This window comes from Cheilinus undulatus, linkage group 9 (genome assembly GCF_018320785.1).
Source record: "Cheilinus undulatus linkage group 9, ASM1832078v1, whole genome shotgun sequence".
Lineage (NCBI taxonomy): Eukaryota > Metazoa > Chordata > Actinopteri > Labriformes > Labridae > Cheilinus > Cheilinus undulatus.
In genome coordinates this window covers 43633144-43652731 of record NC_054873.1, presented here as the reverse complement: position 1 = coordinate 43652731, position 19588 = coordinate 43633144, and the positions used below count along the sequence as shown (strand labels likewise).

The 19588-nt window shown below is 38.5% G+C and overlaps 1 protein-coding gene across 4 annotated transcripts in view; it reads left to right on the top strand.

Moving 5' to 3' along the window:
- cbfb (core-binding factor subunit beta) overlaps positions 1-19588 on the top strand; it is a 66792-nt gene that overhangs the window by 38387 nt on the left and 8817 nt on the right. For 2 of the 4 annotated variants that reach the window (XM_041796274.1, XM_041796272.1), the window contains exons 4-6: positions 9245-9361; positions 10252-10347; positions 13213-13277. In XM_041796274.1, coding sequence (XP_041652208.1) covers positions 9245-9361; positions 10252-10347; positions 13213-13242 — 243 coding nt within the window. In that variant the 3' untranslated portion in view covers positions 13243-13277. The remainder of the gene's footprint in view (positions 1-9244; positions 9362-10251; positions 10348-13212; positions 13278-19588) is intronic. The other 2 variants (XM_041796271.1, XM_041796270.1) reach the window with 1 other exon arrangement.

Genomic DNA, 19588 nt, shown 5'->3' with positions numbered 1-19588 from the left:
TAGATATGTTGGAATATGGTTGCTGTAAACATGTGAAAACACTGAGATCTACATGTGACTGAATTTTGGATTTAGACTGTTAGGAAGTTTTTCACCTCTTTCCTGGCTGGGTTTTATGTGGGCGGGCTAATATGTGGCCTTGTGACATCACCAGCCCACAGTAGGGAATGACCCCGCCCCTCTAACACTACATTTTAAAATCACAGAGCAGTTCATCTCAGTACAGTCTGTTGTTGATGTCACCATCTTTATTGAAAGTGAACAGTCAGTAAATTGCTGTTCTTTTGTTCATTGTGAGGTGAATTTGGCAAATCTATCAGCCACAGTGGGCTATGGATCATTTAAAGCATCATAACAGAGATTTGTGCGAGAAAACAGACTTTGTCTCTTCGTCTAAGGTCAACAAAAGGTCAAGAGGCCGGCTAATGGCGTGAGTGCTTTCCTCCATTTAGATAGTAGTATTTAGTAGGATCATATTTCTCCTGAGTGGGCGTGGCTTCAGCTTATTGGACAGGCACACCCACACCATCCTGGAGCAGATTTTACTGCCTCATTTTTCGTGATTTTGAAGCTTAATTTTATAAACTTATAGATGTTTTATCTGATTGAAATTTGACCTGGGGGTTGATAACACAGTGACCTGTCGTACAACAAACCTACACACACATTTATTTTGACTTTCCAGGGTCTTTAACGTTTTGCTTTCAGTACATTTTGTAGTTGACATTATTCTGTTTGACAAATTATTGCAAGTTTCTTGATTTGTGTGAAGTGAACTTTTCATTTTCTCTCCAAAATGCGATAAGTCATACAGACTGTAGTGCTTTATTATGCTTGTAAGTGTTTGTATGCCTATGAATATGTTTCTCTTTTAAGGTGGATCCCAGAAAGACTAGCCGTGCTCTGGGCTACAGCTAACGAGGATCCTCACCAAATTAACAAATAAACAAAACTTTTGTTTTTAACATTAAAAACTCTTTACATGTTTGTATTTATATGTTTTGTATGTAAAATTCAAATATAATTTAGGGGTGGAAAAATTGAATGCATCTGGAGTATGTTCCAAAATAAGGAAATATATTTGAACCAATAATCGGTTATGTAGTGCGTAACACTGATAGCAGAGGCAGATAAATGTAAAACAGGACAGATGTGTGTCTCTGTGATGGAAAGTTTGGCGCGTCTTTCTTAAAGTTGCTCACAAATATAGAGCGAGTCTGAATTTTCACTTCATTTCACTCAGCTTCCTTTTCTTATGCTGCAGTGTGAGAGAGTGTTTCTGTGTGTGTGTGTGGGGGTGTGTGTGTGTGTGTGTGTGAGAGAGTAAATGGATGTGGGGGTTGACATGGCTCTCTCTCAGAGGAAGTCTGTGGTTAGGCCGTTTCTACATATTTTCCCCTCACGCACACACATAGGAACACACACAAAAACATGAAAACACACACCAATACGTACGCACATTTTGCCTGTCAAGCCAAATGAAGCTTTCTTTTGAAAGCACCATACATCCCCACAGATGTAGACGCCATCTCTCTCCTCTAACTCACACAAACACGGGACACAGATACATACATGCAGAAGGGGGGGGGGGCATTGACTTGAAAATAAACACAAAAAACCCACAGTCTCTTGGAGTGCAGTCTCCCCTGAAACCCCGGTGCAGTGTGGGTAGTTGTGGTAAAAGAGGTCCCTGTGCGAGGCTGTCCAAAAATAGCCTGAGTAAAACTGCAGGAACGTGGAGCTTGCCCAGTGTCTCACAGAAAATCCAGTCTACTGGGTGTTTGGGTGTGTGCTGAGGTGGAGGGGAGGGTTTGATTTAACTAATTTATTCCTAAATACTTGTTTACTCTGATAAAAATACAACCTTAAAACTCTCTACCCTGAGAAAAAGAGACTTTCTGTGTTCTACATTCTGCCCGCCGTCTCTTCCTCATGGAAATTAGTGTCGTGGGAAAGAGGAAGACATCGAGACAGAGAAGAAAACGAAAGAGAAAATTAGATTTTAGCTTATTTAACCAAATTTACAGTTTCAGTCCCTAGCAGGAAGAAAGTTCTAAGTGGTGTTAATATTACTTAGAAGACAAATTTAATCATGAAGGTCTACATCAATGGTTCCCAAAGTGGGCCGTGGGCCCCCCCAGAGGGGCGTGCGGTCATGGCAGGGGGTGCGCGGCGCGGCAAGGCTAAGCAACACCAGCTGGTGACTTCAGCACTGTAGAAGAAGAGGAGTTCCTCAACGGCACCTCAGATTCAACAATGTTATTGCAGTTTAAGACATTTCCTGCATTTTGGATCGTAGTGGAAAAGTAGTACAGTATTCACTGCTAGGCTCCAGAGCCTTGGCCACACTCTGCATATTCCTACCAGTGTGAGATAGGTTTTTCTGCTGTTGCCTCAATTAAGACAAAAACAAATCAGAGCTGGACATTGAAAATGAACAGAGAGTGGCACCCAGGACTTAAGATCTAAAGCACTAAATAAGCCCACAGTCGTGACTGAAATTATTGCAGGACTGGGAGTATAAATCTAAAATATCTTCATTAGGTTTTCATTTGCAGGAAATTGTTCATCTTCAGAGAGTTAGATTTTTAAAACCCCATTTTTTTTGTTTTTATGTTGTGGTAAATTCTAGACAAAAGGAATTTGTAAAAATTGTGAATGATGGTGTGTTAGTCGTGCATTTACATGTTTTTACATATCGATATGTATGGTGAGGGGTAGGGGGGGCCTGAAAATATTTTCATGTGCCAAAGGGGGGCCAGACAGAAAAAGTTTGGGACCCACTGGTCTACATAATCAGTGAGACTCAATTAGTCATTTAAGGAAATAGTGAAATAGGGCATCTGAACCAAGTCTTTTGTTTTTACTCAACTTAGGGCAAGCAACAAGCAGTTAACATAATGTTGGTCACTAATCTGTTCACTGTAACTTAAATCACTGTGGTTAAATGCCTCACTAATAACTAATCTAATCTATTTACTGTACTCTAATGCTGCAAGTAATTCATCTATTCCCTGTAACTCAAATGCTGTTAAAGACTCTCTGCTGTAAAATGCTTAACCTCATATGCACATTACACTTATCCACTAGTGTAGATCACCTTATCTACCTCATGTAAATCTGCCCACATCCATGCTTGTCTTATACTCTGATTATGTCTAGTCAGCAGTCTTGCACCTTTTGCAGGTCTTACAACCATACTATGTATTTAATCTATGATATATTTTAATCTTAATTCTAAATACACTTATTGAATTTGATGTTTAATTCCTGTACACTGAGAGCAAAGGTAACCGGAGTCAAATTCCTTGTTGAGTAAGCATTCTTTTCCAGCAAAGCTGGTTCTGATTCTTCAAAGTTAACAGGACAAAATGTAGTAGAGTGATTTTTCATTACAAGTTTTGAAGATGTTTTCTCTCCATTTACACCTGAATCTTTAGTCAAGATCCCCGTGCACAGTTCAGGTTATCAGGTGCTGGTTGGTAGCAGGTCCAAAGTAAACGATAGTTGCCTTCGTTATGATCACAAGCTGAACTGTATTTTTTTATTTTTTTCAGAAAACTTCTGAAAATTTCCCACATATTCTGGTTGAACTTTTCCTGAATGCAAACAAACATCTTTTATGCCTCTGTGTCTGCGATTGCCTGGAGGCATTATGTATTTGGTCTATCTGTCTGTCCGTCTGTATATGCAGTATATGCATATGTCCAGGCAATTCTTCATATCTCAAGAAAGCTTTAAAGGATTTTCTTCAAACTTTGCACAAATGTCTAACCTTGCAAAAACTAATGGTTTTCATGTCATCAGGCAGATCCACCTTGCAAAGCCTTCAGCAGGGGCAATCAGCATTATTTAATGAGAAAGAGGCAGAGCTGCAGGTGTGGTTTAGTTGCAGTGATTCCAGGTCTGTAAACAATGTCAGCCTGTAAGAGATTAGCTAGCATGTATGCAGCTACAGTGGTCACTGGATCAGAAATGGATTTCATTTCTTAAAGAGGTTTTTTTTACCAACTAGTTCCACTGACTGAAAATTTGTGCGTTGACATGAAAATGACTACCTTTGGAGCTTGCATTATGAAGTTTGCTCCTCAAAGCATCCTACTATGCCATACATTTTAATGCTCTGTTTGGTCTGTAATGACCATGAGAGACGGATCATTCATCCAGTCATCCTCCAAAGCTTCTGCCCTTCAGACACCATCTATGGGGTGTTGCCCACATAGATGGAAATTGTATCCTATGCCATGAATATGTGAAACAGTCTATCTTCATGTAAGGTTAACTAATGTCCACTCTGACTCAAGAATGAACTGATGAACTTTTCTTGTAAGGTGACCTTGAGTGCTTTGAAAGGCACCTATAAATAAAATGCATTATTATTATTATTATTATTATCAGATTTGTTAGGTTAAACTCATTGGGCCTCATGTTCATCCTGTATTTGTGAATGTGATATCTCAAGAAGATTCTCTTCTAACTTTGTACAAAGTCACTCTGACTAAAGGATGAACTGAATCTGAAAAATGAAGGGACATGTTTATGGTGAGTGTGACCTTAAATCTAGGGTTGGATATGGTTAGGGTTGTTTCCAAAACCAGTGCGACTTCAGAAGTTTTTAAAAAGTGCCGGTGCCTAAACAGTGCCTGAATGGATACTTTTAAGACAAAAAAAGTGTTTTGGAAGTCAACAGCTGAATAAACACTGCCTTGGTATCATAAATAAGTCTGAAATAAGATGTCAATAGAGCATAGTAGGAAAGTAAACAGGTGTAACTTCTTCACATAACATATTTTGTACCTTTCCTTTGGAGTGGTGGGGATTGTGTTGGGGTGGTAAGGCATCAAAATAAGGACAGAAATCTGCCTTGTTATTTGTTACAGAAGGTATTGCATGTGTTGGTACTGGTACAATGTTGGTACCAGATTTCGATACTGATTCCTACTTTAATCTAAAGGGCACAATATGTCAATAATTCATTTAGTTGGTTTTGTTTAATTTGGCACAAACCTACACTTGAACAGCTGAAAATGAATTGATCAGATCTGGAGTCACAGGTCATTATTTAAAGCATCAGTTTGATCACCATATACTTAACTAGTTTTGTAATAGAAAAATGTCGGCAGAAAGGCCTTTAAGTCTGCATTGGTACCACTTTTGCACTGTGTAGACTTACCTTTGTTTTTACAGAAAGGAGAAACTTTTTTTGGTAAAAATGTGAAGCAGCACTGTTAAAGTTCAGGTTTTAGGGTTTTTACATGCTTCTTAATATTTGTCTGTTTTGAATTGAGAAATACACGCTTCAAAACTGTCATCATTCACTACATTTTCCTTAATAAGTAAGGACTCGTGCATTTTTTTTATTTATATCTTAATTGCAATTGCTCATTATTCCCAAATGATGCATTAATACTCTGTGATTTCAAGCTTCTGTGAGAAAATGCACCTGCACTTTCAGAGAAACAAGATTTCAACCAATCAGACTACCTCAGAAACCATGTTACTCCACAGACTGAGGAATAACCATAAGGTTTGTTTGGAATGGAGCTAATCTGGTTAAACTTGTAGTTTGGTATGACTTGATCATAAACCAATCAAGGTCATTTTAATCCCATGTACCATATTGCCACATGTTGAGAAGAAGCTAAGTTCAGTGGGATTCAGCTCCGACAGCCTCCATCAGAATAAGACAGCCCGCCAAATCTAAACAGAGAAATTGCTCTGTGACTCTACACATGTCCACATTCCCTTGCCTAATGAAATTACACACAAACACACATGTGCACTCACACTCACATATTTGGTGGTAACATTGCTGCCCTCTTGGCGCTGAGCCATTGACATGTAATATAAGCAGAGTTTATGAATGTGCATCTGATGCTGTAGACTCTCTGAGCAGCACAGTCTTCATGAGGCAGAGTGAAGGGTTAATAAGTATGAAAATAAGCTTCTTCTAGTATCACTGCTTATTCTTTCACTATCATTCAACAGAAAAGTAAATTCTGTTTCAGGTCAAGGATGATTTTGGGTTTGTGTTTTCACCTACTGACATTGTTTTGTCTGTTATTGCTCACTATCAGGCTTAACTGAAAACACATGAGGAATGAAGGAACATTTGGATATGAAAAATAGGCAACTGTGAAACGATAAAGACTGAGGTTACAATCTGACTCATATTTTAGCTGCCACTCTGAGCAAGTTGTGGACCCCGGGCAATGACTATGAAAAAGAACACTCACACCACCACACCAAATTAAAGGAACAAGCATAACATTATGTTGGATGACTTCATCTCCACCTTGTCAATAGAAACAATCAGACTCATAAACTCACTTTGACAACTGACATTATACCTGACAACAGGCAGTTCAGCATAGCTATGGTAAAAGCTCGGTTAGGCCATTTTTAATTGGACTACTGTCCTTGTTGCAGTACACAAGAGAATCGGTTTACTGACAGGTAGAGGTAGATTTGCCTGTTTTCAGCTAGTTACTATGAACCTTCTTCCTGGTGACCTTGCAAGTAAGTCAGCAAGTCGTAAACGAGATGAAACCATGAAAAACGCTCTAAACACTTTGTGCAGGCACTACGCTTCACCCTGGCACAAATGCAATCAAGGCATGCTTTTACTCTAGCTCAGTGGTTCCCAAAGTAGAGGTCAGGATACCCCGGAGCGGTCACGAGACACCAAAGGGTGGCTGCCTTCCAAAAATCAAAGAACAATTTGAAATAGGGCTGGGAAATTAATCACATATTAGATTAAATCACAAAACGGCCTGCTGCAATTTTCAAATCGCAGAAGATGCTATATTTATTTAACTTGAGATGTGTCAAAATACCAGTTTAATAAATCAGTTTTTATGCACATTATGCAAACATGTAAGTGTCAATTTTTTTTATAAGGGTTTACAAAAATCCTCCTTTTTGTGTTTTATGTATGTTTTTCTTAATCAAAATGAGTAACATAAAAATGATAACGCCCTTGACATCACATTTGCAATACAATCAAAAATAGTACGCTCATTCTATCTAAAACTGATGAAGCTTAGTGTTACGGAAGTCATACCCAAGCTGCGATAAGCCGGTTAGCCAGCCTCACCTCCCCCACCCCAGCCACCTCCTTAAATGCCTAAAGCTTGTTCAGCCCCCATATTCAGATTCCTGCTACTATGGATTAATTGCTTTGGGAATAATTTCATTGTTTTCAATACACATGGTCTTACTTATGGAATTATTTACTGCTTGAATTTGTCAAAAAAATACACAAGATTAACCCAATAATAGCAGCATATTAAATCACAATATTTGGTAAAAGAATGGCAACTAGATTATTTTTGCAAATCGTTCAGCCCTAATTTGAAGTTATAGTAAAAGATGTCTTATACCCATAATTGTATTAATGCATACATAAATCAAGGTTGAATTTAAAATAAAACTATTGCCATAAGGTGAGAGTAGTCTTATTGCTGTCAAGTTTGCACATGTAAGCAACAATGTGGAAGTGTGCTGCTCTTTAAAGATGCACACTGGCATCCACAGTCGTTTATTAGATATATCACATCAGTTTACAAACCTTTCTTACAAGAAATAAATACTAGTTCATCCAAGTATGGCCTCACTTGAAATGGCACAAAACTCACCAATTTTGGGTAATTTATTAGAAATAGTTGACTTTTTGTTGGTGTTACAGACATGGTCCCAACACGTTTGTTGTAAATCTCTCCCAAAGCCACGTCTACACACCAAATTTAATAAATCTAGGTACAACCGGCTTTTGTCAGTGTTTAAGCAAAATGATTAAAAGTGGCAAAATCACAGCAAATTCACCACATCTATGTCTGAAATCTGTTGTAAACTTTGTTTTTTCTAGTTTGTGTGAATTTTCATGCATGCCCAATGACCCAAATATAGGTTGAAGGGAGAGGAAAATGTCTATTATGTGCTCGGGCCCTAAAGTTATGTTTTTAAGTTATGCTCTGTTAGTGTTGTTTTTATGACTATGTTGGGAAAGTGTAAGTGCATGTGGCTGTGTGCAAATTTACATGTTTTAACCATCTCCAGGGTTAGTGGATGTCCCCAATCTATGCCGCTCTTATTTTGGGGGTGTTGGACTGAAAAGTTTGGGAACCCCTGCTCAGCCTCACAGTGATATTAGTTGACAATGCAGCTTCTGCTAAGCATTTCCTCTCATTTACTTCTAGGCCAAAGTCCGTGAAACTGGAGCATTCACAGAATATAGTTTGGGTCTGATTGAGGTGAACACATGCAAGAAAAAAATTGATCTCCAATCGTATCATTTTGATGTGTTAATCCAACCCAGAGAAATTTGATTTAGTATGACTGTAATCAAACGAGTGTTTTAACATGCATGTTAAAAGAACAGTTTTAGTCAAACTAACATAAAAATTCAACTTTGTCTAACTGCATTTAGCATGCTGGTTGAGGTCATCAAAATATTTCAGTTCATTTGGTATTAAAGCTACATTTATGTATATCTCCTTCAAATAGAAAGCAGAGCAGTCTAAATAACACAAGTGTATTCGCAATCAAAGTGTGGCCAATGAATATGTTCAATTAAGTTAGTGTGAAAGAGTTCGGACTCGTGTTTTTGTTGCTGAGTTAACAAACAGCTATCTGTATTGTTTGATTTATACTTGTTTATAATGTAAATTTAATATTCTGGTTGCGTGACAACCCTGGCATACATGCATGCAAGTATAAATGTGTGCCAGTGTTCATGTGTGATTAACTATTCTAGCTGTGAGGTTTTGACGTACTTGGTGGTTTTGTCTTATTTCACAGCAGTAAAAATGGGGCAGATGGGGAGAGGCCTCCGTCTCACACACAGGGGTGTTATTGTTCCTGGGAAACAGCTGATGGTTTCTCATTCAAGATCTGAAATTTTTAATGGAACTGCAGGTCTTCCAGCATCATGAGAAAGAGATGATAGATCTGGTTTGGTCCTGGATGAGAGTCGGATCTAGATGGTATTGTTTGTTAGTTGTTATTCGTTTGAGTACTGCTGTGTTAGTCCAACACCAGGGAGTTAAACTATTCTTGAAGATTGACTTTACATAAAAAAATAAGTGTGACACGGGATATATCTTCAACTAATTACCAAATATTGCATCAAAGCACATTTTCAGTTTTGTTGGCAGAATGAGAATCGATAACAAAGCTGCAGTGGTGTTGCTAGAATCTGAGTAAAAATGGTCACTGACTCTTCCATCTCTCTTTCTCCTCCCAGGTCTATTTAAAGGCTCCAATGATCCTGAACGGTGTGTGTGTGATCTGGAGAGGCTGGATCGATCTTCAGAGGCTGGATGGGATGGGATACCTGGAGTATGACGAGGAAAGGGCGCAGGTAACTCAAGTCCTGTTACTACTTGTAGCACAAGTTTACCTTTAAACAAGCATCTCTTTTCTCTCAAATGAGTACTGTCTTGCATTTTTAGTGCAATTTTGACCCAAGTTAAGGCCAGAGGTTAGAAAACTGTTCAATATTTATTGGTATATATCATTAGGATCAGTTCCATACAGGAAAGGTTGAGGAGCAGTGGGCTTAATTTAACTTCAATGATCGCACACCAACACATTTATGTCTCTTCATTTTAAAGGCTGCATATCTGTGCAGACGTTGGCTTCAGTAGTTGCATGGGATTCAGAAGTTTGGCACTTAGAAAGCAATCTTATTTATAATAAAAATGTGTGCTAAACGATAATGCAGTTGCAAAAAATGTATGCAACTGACCTGTTCACTGTATATAAGTGCCTTCAATCAACCTGCTTTTTAAGCACATTTAGGCACAACAGTGGGCCTCAGGCTATGTCACCTGAGTCAAGTCTACTAGTCTGAAACTGAAAGTATCTTGGTGTGCTGGTTATGAGAAAAGGGAAGTACAGGCTTGCAGCCCAGTTCTCAACCTCACTTGGTGGTTTTGGTGCAAGATATTTGCTTCTAGCTTGACCCACCCAAACTACCAACTGAACAGATGGTAGTCGAGTTGCTTTGTTAGGACTGAATATTTTAACAAGAAACCAGAGTGTGAGGAATTTAAGAGGTAGTTGTCAGGTTCAGCTGCATGAAACTGGATTTGTTTCTAAACTTAACACCAGAATAATACTGTTACCAACAGAATAAATATTGTTCTTGCTCTGCAGTTTTAACATTTTTTTCACATAAGAGACTAAACTCGCTGTTACTCCTATCTCTCAACATGCGTTGTATATTTCTCTCTGTGTGTTTGTGTACAGCATGAGGATGCTTTAGCACAGGCAGCGTTTGAAGAGGCTCGACGCAGAACCAGAGACTTTGAAGACAGAGACCGGTCACACAGGGAGGAGTTGGAGGTGAGAGGGCAGTGAAGGTTGTTGTTCATATGCTGCTGATGCTGCTCTGCCATCTTAAAGAGAAGTGGATAAATTAGTCCTAAATGTAGTCCTGAATTAGCCTTGCCAAGTCAGCCTCAGTGTCATAAATTCTCATTTTGCAACAAGGTCCTGCTAGCAATCTGTGAACCCTAACATTTTCATGAACAGCAGAGAAACAGTCATATATCGGCTCTTCTGGCTCTTGGAGTCAACCACTTAATCTTAACCCATTAAAGGCATTAATGAAAGTTTTCTGTAGAAAATCTGTCATCCTTGTAGGGTGTCATGCATGCAGTGATCTAAACATGCATGAGCTACCAACTATGTACCAATCCAACCTTTTAAGATCTGATACCTGGGCTTTAGGTATCTGCTAATACTAATTCAGATCCAATCTAATCAAGTCTGATCTAATCTGTTCATGGAGTTAGATTAATAACCTACACCAGTAAGGCAGCATGAGGTGTTCCAAACTTTGTAAAATAACTTTAGTTGAATAAATGCATATAAATCTAAAATTGTTTTCAGAATCTGCCTACAGAGTCTGTTCGTTTTTGCACCAGCATTACGCATTCAGCTCTCACTGTGTGAGCATGTTCAGTCATACCACCAAAATATCAAAGATGTCAGAAACCCATATGACTATTCAGGAGCAGCTGGTCAGGCAGTGCACAGCAAACAATGTACGATCAGGCTGAAAGTCTGCACGACTTCAAGGGTAGCTGTGGGTCTCAAAATTTGTGACTGGATTGGCTGGCAAACAAACAGTGTCTGAGTTTAAGTGGTAAAGATCCCAACGAGTTGACTTGACCTACCCCAGATATATCAATTTAAAAGCACGTATAAGCAGGTAGAGCATCCTGTCATAGGAATTTTATTTAAAAATGCTTCTTCAAACAAGCTCTGGGCTGGCTTTGCAAGGCTAAACTTAACCAACTGGAAATTTGCAGAAAGTATTTTCAGAATAAAGTTAGAAAATTATTTAAGCTAAAGAATTTAAATTGGTTTAATATATATGTATATGATGGCAAATTTGAAGATACTTTATTATTATGATTCATGTTATACCATTAAGATTTTTGCCATAAGTTTTGAACACACACTATATGGACAAAAGTATTTGGCCACACCTGTTTATTATTGAATTCAGGTGTTTCAGTCAGACCTGTTGCCACAGGTGTATAAAATCAGGCACATCTTCATTTGCAAAAATTTGTGATACACAAGACTTTGAGTGTGGTACTGTGATGGATGCCACCTGTTCAACAAGACACTTCCCTGCTGGATATTCCACAATCAACTCTAAGTGATATTATGAGAAAGTGGAAGCATTCAGGAACAACAGCAACTCAGCATAGAAATACAGATCAGGATCAACAACTGCAGTTTCCATCGCTGAAGATTTCTGAACTTAAACTTAAGCACAAACACTGTGCATTGGGACCTACATGGTTTTCCATGGCCAAGCAGCTGTTTGCAAGCCTCACATCACCAAGTCCACTGCCAAGCACTAGCTGTAGTAATGTAAAGCACACAGACACTAGACTGTGGAGCAGTGGAAACGTTCTGTGGAGTAACGAATCACTGTTCCCCGTTTGGCAGTCAGTCAGGCAAGTCTGGGTTTGGCAGATGCCAGGAGAACATTTCCTTCCTTACTGCACTGTGCCAACTGGGAAGTTTGGTGGAGGAGGGATAATGGTATGGGGCTGTTTTCCAGGGCTGGTGCTAGTTTCCTTATCTCCAATGAAGGCCGGTCTTAATGCGTCAGCACACCAAGACATTTTGGACAATGCTATGCTTCCAATTTTGTGGCAACAGTGCAGGGAAGGCCATTTTCTATTCCAACATGACTGTGCCCCAGTGCAAAAAGTAAGGACCACTAAGACATGGTTTGATGAGTTAGGAGTGGAAGAACTTGACTGGCCCACACAGAGCCCCGGCCTCAACCCCACTGAGCACCTTTGGGATGAACTTGAACAGGGATTGCAAGCAAGGCTATCTCATCCAACATCAGTGCCTGACCTCATAAATGCTCTACAGAATGAATGGGCACAAGTTCCCACAAAAACACTCCAAAATCTTGTGGAAAGCCTTCCAAGAAGAGTGGAGGCTGTTATAGCTGCAAAAGGGGGGCCAACTCCATATTAAATTACATTTATTTAAATACAGTGTTATTGCAGTCCCTGTTGGTGTAATTGTCAGGTGTCCGAAAACTTTTGTCCATATGATGTATAAGTATTTCATAATTACTCATTAGGTCAAATTCATATGTGCATTTAGGACTTAAAGCATTCTAGATAGGTCAAAAGTCAAATTTCCAGCTGGTTTTTCTTTGTGTAGCATTCGGCATGGCTTAGAGTTGTGTGATGTGTGCTTGTGTGCTTTTATTATTATCGCTAATTCAATAAGTATGTATAGATTTTCAATTGTAGGTTTAGTGCATGATCAGTTTGAAGGTAAATCTAATCTGATAAATGATTTGATTTGACTGAAGTATTGAATGACTGAACCAGCTTTGTCAGATGTCCCTAAAAGCCTCCGAAGGGAAAGTTGTGTATTTATTTGTAGCATGAATAACAAAAAAATCCAAATTGAACTTGATTACCCACAACTATATGATAAAATCATTCTGATATTTACGTTTAAAAAATTGTTGTTGAATTGCTTTTAGTTTGTTTAAACCTTATTGATAAAAATGCCAGAATGTCTTATATGTACACCAAATCTGAGTCTGAAATTGATGTTTGACACAAACTCACTTTCCCAGCAAGGCTTTAGGGAGATCACTGTCATCCCTCCTGAGTTGACGCCCTACCAATGAACCCCAAATTGTTTATTTTTTAGGACCCTGTGGTTTCTAAAATCTGGGACTGATGACACACAGACAGACAGCCAGCAGAAAGAACAGGGTCTGTGTCCTTCATTTCTCACCATCTATCACACTGTCATGCACTAAACCACCTTGTGTGTGCCTGTGTGCATGAGTGTGACGCTGCTTGTGTGCATGTGTTTCATTTATGTTTTGTGTTTGTTCATTATTTCCTGTGCGTGTTTGTGTCAAAAACCAGCCGTCCCTTTGTGTTGTTCCTGTATTTAAATGTGTGCAAGTGTGTTTTTGTGTCTCCATGAAATGCATGTGAATTTCACGACTACAATGCTGCAGTGTGTTGGATGCCGTGTGGCATCAGAGACGGAAATGTATATGATACATGACAATTTCATGGCTAGTTTGCACAGTGACATTCACGCACAGACTCTTCTTGCCAAGACCTACCACATCTTTAAACCACATGGGTCTTGTAGAAATTACGCAGAATGGAAAAGCAGGAACTCAGCTCATAAATAGGACAGAGGGGTGTGAGGAACACAGATGAGGGGAACAGAAAGGCAGACATTGAAAAGAAAGAGGCTTTTATTGAAGGTCGCCTTTCATCTGACTGATCTCATGTTTGTTCCCTGAGGCTCCCAAAGAAAAATAAAACTTTGTTTCTCTTTCTGAAACAGTTTGAGTACCATCACTATCTCCTGGAAAAATCCAGACACTCTAGTTTAAGCCTCTGAATGATTCAAATTCAGACTTGACATCCCTCTCTAGATTACTCTGGTCCTTTGCATTATGCTGTTTTCCATGTCATGTCTCACCATACAGATGTGTTTAGTACACAAAGGTGTACATCAGGGCATCAGTGCACTTTCTCTTAAAACTAATGTGAAGAAGAATCATGCCATACATCGCTAGAAAGTTCTTTTGATTACAACCCTTTTAAGATCCAGCCAAGCAGGCTGGGAAATTAACACCCACCACCAGCCAAATACGGGTATTTCAGATCACTGTCTGGCGAAGTTGCTCAATGAAAGTGGCCTAACCTAACAGTAATTTTTTAGGGTAAATGGCATAAATTAAACAGTTTTTTCTTCCTGTTCCCTCTGACTTTGTGAGCAAAGCTGAGCGGACCGACACACTCTCTGACCAAAAAAACACCTGCCTCCTCCTCCCTGTGTCAGAGACATGTTGGATGGTTTTACTTGGTATCACATGAGAATAGTTCTCAATGGCAACTAGCATATCTGCTGAAGATGTGTTTGGGAAAGGACAGAGCCTTTGAAAAAACCTCAGCGATGACTGGATGAACGTTCTGTCTGTCACATCTTTACAGGCCAATCAGAGCAACAAAACACGTGACGTCGTAGCCCCAAACCAAGGTGAGCCGCTACTGATGAGTAAACTCCATATAGAGCTGTATAACATGAACCATGGCGACTGTAGACATGGCATTACATGACTTTTGTTGTTTTTGAAGAGAAAACAACTCACTGCTGTTCTTTGTTCTTCTTTTAAAAAAGAATTGTTTTCAAGTCCTGATAAAACTGGCACTTTAGCACCATCCACGCTCACTTCTTCTGCCATAATTGCACCGGCCTCTTGTCGCTGCTTGCTTACGTCACGACCCCGCTGCACCCAAAAGTACTGCCCTTGACGCTGATTTGTCATGTCACTTTCTAACTGGGCCCAAACAGTTCAGATGGGGGTTTTGCAAGATTGATTCGCCATTTATAAACACCGAAACAGGTGAATCCATCTGCTTTGCAAGGTTATGAAAATGCACAAAAAATGACATTTTAGCCTTCTTGCTAATGAATTCACTGTTCCCCTGTAGGACGTACAGCAGATGTTTCATTACAGTACAGTACAAACTGGTTGAACAACACAGTTTGGAATGAGCGACAGTGCGGATTAGTTGTGAAACAATTCCCTCTTGTGCCATAGTCTATAACTTGAATACTATAAAGCCCAAAACTCACTGGCTCCATCTGACGCACACTGGAACGATCACCTCGATCATTTTCTATGAGCAAACCCACACCGACAGCGGCGCAGCACTTTAGGCCACTGCTCTATTCCTGATGCCGCCCGCCACGGCTAGCGGAGTGTTTCCCTGAGAGAGCAGCTGTTTTGTCCATCTCACCTGCCATAGGAGCAGCTCTGAAAATAAATTTAGCGCCATCTATTGTTTAAGGAGTAGAATAGACAGGAGGCCTCCGCTGCTGGGGAAATACTACTGCTCCTGTTGTGTTTTTCACTTTCCCAGTGAGGCAGGGAGACTTTCAGCTCTGGAATCAGGAACCAGGCCATATAGTGGCTGGTGGGGAGTTTAACCATTGATGCGCTGCTGTCTGTGTGTTAAAGTTAAAGCGCGTCAAATGATGCGACAGACTGGTGCCGGTGTGTTTTGGGCTTAAGCCTTGCTTTTTTATTATACCTCATTAAATACTGCTGCTTGTTAAAACAGAGTGGCTGGTAAAAATGTTAGATATTTGAATCCACCAGCCACAGTAGCAGGTAGATGAAAAAGTTAAAATCCAACCCTGAAACCGAGACAGCAGCCACAATCTCTACAACAACAAAAAACAGCATTTTGTAGTCATTTAATGTGCCATTTCAAGATCTGCTGGACCCACCTGATCAAAATATTGCAAATAAAATGAAAATAGTGGACAGAACACAAATTCAAGATTTTATACAGATGCAGTGCATCCATGAATTACATTAGTTGTTGACTGATTGAAGCAGCCTTTCCCAAACTTTAGTATGCTGTGGCCTAATTTAAGAACTTAACATCTTCCAGGGCCCACCAAACAGCCCTTGTATATCTATAACACGAGAATCATATCTTTATCTTTTATTTGTTTTTGTCTCTAAACAGGGAATTTCAGTGCAAGTGTATGTCTTTGTTATATTCTTTATGGCCCGACAAACTCTTCCCAAGAAGCATTTATGTCCTCAGGGACACTGATAAATAACAAAAAAATCTGAAACGAGCGGCATAGAAAATGTTAAATAAAGTGTCACTGGTTAACCCAACACCAGTCAAACCATGACACCGATTGTATAGATCAGACAAAACAATAATAAAAAACTTTGAGTTACTGATAGCCCACCACACTCTGGGAAGCACTGAATTAAAGTAGAGTTGATTAAAAGTGTGAATTCTTTTCATAGCTGCATTAAAAGTATGAAGAACTTGATATTTATTCCTAAATAAGCCACAAGCTGTGATTTATTAGCATGATTAGACATGCTTGTAAACAGCATGCATTACATAATGTTCATACTTACTGAATCTTAAGAGTAAAGATAGTGAAAGAGACAATTCTTGGTGGGATCCTGGAGATCCAATACGAGCTGTCACTGTGGGTGTGACTGTCGAGTATTTCTCAATAGCTGCACAAATTAAGCCTCCGCATTTCTGTGGTCAGAACTCCACCTCTCATTCAGCCTGTTTTTCTCTCCCGCTGTTAATCTGGTTATCTCTCAACTCTCTCTATTGAGTTTGATTTAAAACCAAAGTTAACATCCAGCATCTTTTAGACACAAAAAACAGAGATGTCAGTAAATCTGTGACATATTTTAAAGTTGAGTTAAGTTCAGTTATTATGAATGAACAGAAACTTAACAGATGATGCCAATAGACAAGGTTTGAGGGTATTTTTTATTCAGAAAAGACTAGGAGTGGGTATCCGAGAGGTCAACAGTTAGAGAAAAGTTAGAGATGTGAAGATGTTTTAGGCAGCAAACTGAAAACGGGAGGACTTCTTTAGTCTAGATGAATCATACAATTTTAATTAAAGACAGTCAAATGTCTTAAATATGCTGGCAAAATTAAAAGCTTAAAAGGACCACTTGATTTAATTCAGCTTTATTTAAGTGTAAATTACATACCTTTGGGTGATGCTTGATATTAGAGCTGGCCTTGTCAGTTTTTTTTATTATATATTTAAATGTTATGTCAATACATTTACAATGATCTAATTTATGTTGATACTGATTTGGGAGAAAAAAAAAAAATGTTAAGCCCAATGCTTGGTAAAAAAGACTGTTGACAGTAAGAACCACTTACAGTAACATGCATGAACACAAGATCATCTATTTAAGATACAAAGTCTAAATTATAAAGTATCATTTGGTATATTTTACTGCTACTGTTTTCCTGTTGTTGTCTGACTAACAATCTGCAACTTGCTTTTCCTGTACGGTTTCTATTGAGTTCAACAATGAATCAACTTGAAACAAAGTGATTTAAGATTTTAAAAATGTTTCTTTGCAACATAAACATGTATCTAATCTTATTGTGGTGAAAACACTTGTGTATTTTGAGTTTAGTTGTTAAGGTTTGCGACAGAAGTTTTTAAATTCTAAAAACTTTCTTTTAAAGTGTTAAGCACAATTCCTGTATGAGTTTATGTTTTTACTCTCTATCACTTATTTTAAGAAGACCAAAGAGAAAATAACAGATCAAATCTTGCAATAATGTGAGCTCATGTATGAAGTGGCCGATTTGTTTTTTTTGTTGTAATTAGTTAAATTTGATTTCTTCCTTGGCATAATTGAACCAAAGTTTTTCACCTAAATTAGTCCTGTCAGTCGATTCAAGAAATCATTTAATGAATTAAAGGCTTTAATAGCGATTGATCTGTAGTTTGAGAGATGTTGCACCGCTGGTAGATTTAAATATAATAGTAACAAAGCAGTCAGAGTGGATGCTTCTGAACAGCATTAAAAATTCCCCTAGCTTTTGAAACAGGAGAGGTAGAGACTGAGGGCAGATTGTCCACTTACTTGTCCACCTAGTTTGGTGTTACTCTGAAGAATATGGATTTTATCCATAAAATTAAGAGCACAGAGAACTTAAATACATGCTCCAGTCAAAGTTGTAAAGCTACTTTAGACAGTTGTGTGATTGCATCAGAGCGCAGTTAATCAGCATACATTTTAAATCATATTTTTCAGCCCTGACATTAACCCTTTTAAGCCTATTGCATCATATTTGAGACACCCTTTTATGACATCTTTATCTAGTCAATATGATCAATGAATTCCTAAAAAAACTTTTGAATACAGTCTGATAAATGATAAAATTGCCCTCCAGTGGGTTATCAGTTGCCAAAAAACACCTAATGTACCAAATTTGATACAAAAAAGTATATATGTAAAATTTTATGGCAATTTTTCTTTTTTAGGGTTTCGGTAGAAGGTTGAATAAAAATTTCAATTCCAAGAAAATGGGAATTTTCTGGCTATTATTTAAGTTGTCAGGCTTTAAGGGGTTAATCTGGCTCTCTGACACCCCCAAGCTGGTTTCTTTCTCTCACATGAAGACTACTCCTTAGAAAGCCCTGTGTTAAAAGAATGCCTGTGTGATATTTGGCATTTGATCTATAAGGATTTGACTCAGAACTGACTTTTTTCTTCTAATTTCTATATAGAAAAAAATAGATTCTAAAGATAAATGAGAAATAAATAGATAAAAAGATGTTTTTGTACATTACCCTTCAGCTGAAAAATCTTAAGATATCAGTTTTGGTCCACATGGCAATAGTCAGTATAATGGAATTAAGTTTATTATGACCAGATTCACCATAAGGCTCTAAATCCTCATCCCAGACACCATCTCCAAACATGAAAACCTTTCTGTTTTTACTCACACATTATTGGGCAGCAGTAGCTCAGACCATAAGGTCTTAGTTGAGAGCCTGGATGTGACTGGTCTAAGTTCTGATAGGAACCAAGTGTGGAATTAGAACAAGTTGCTTTAGAGGTGCTGGTTCACTTCCTGAACAAGGTCTAGTGGTCCTGTTTGTGCCTTTGGGCCTCAATGTGTGTCACAGTAACTGAGCGGAAAGTTAAATCTATCTGGGGTCAAATAAAAAATGAAATAAAAAATGATTAGAGCTAATATTATGGCTTATCAATAGCCATGTAAACTGATTGATTGATTCAACTATTTCTGAAAAGTTAAACCACTTAATCTTCTCAGGGTTTTCAAACTTTGCCATGACAAGGATCATTGTGTATTTCTTGGACTCCTAACTGCAAAATTTCTTGCAAACAAAACAAATAAGAGGTAGAACTTCTCAATATGCTTCATTCTTCTGTACTTCATCCATTTATTCAGGGTCTTCTTTGTTAACAGTCTCTTACATCAGAGGCTTTAAGAATCAACATTGATGGCAGATGTCAGTAAATCCACTTCTTTGTCCTCTTAAAAAAAATGAGGACAAGCTCTCCAATCTCTTTTGATGCTAATAAGGAAAGCGATAGTGGTGAAATGGATTAATGATGACCGTCCAACTGTAACTATGTGGAAGTCTCTAATCTGAGCAGAGTTAGTTTCATCAACTAAAACTTACTAAAATAGATAGAATAGATGGCTAAAAACTA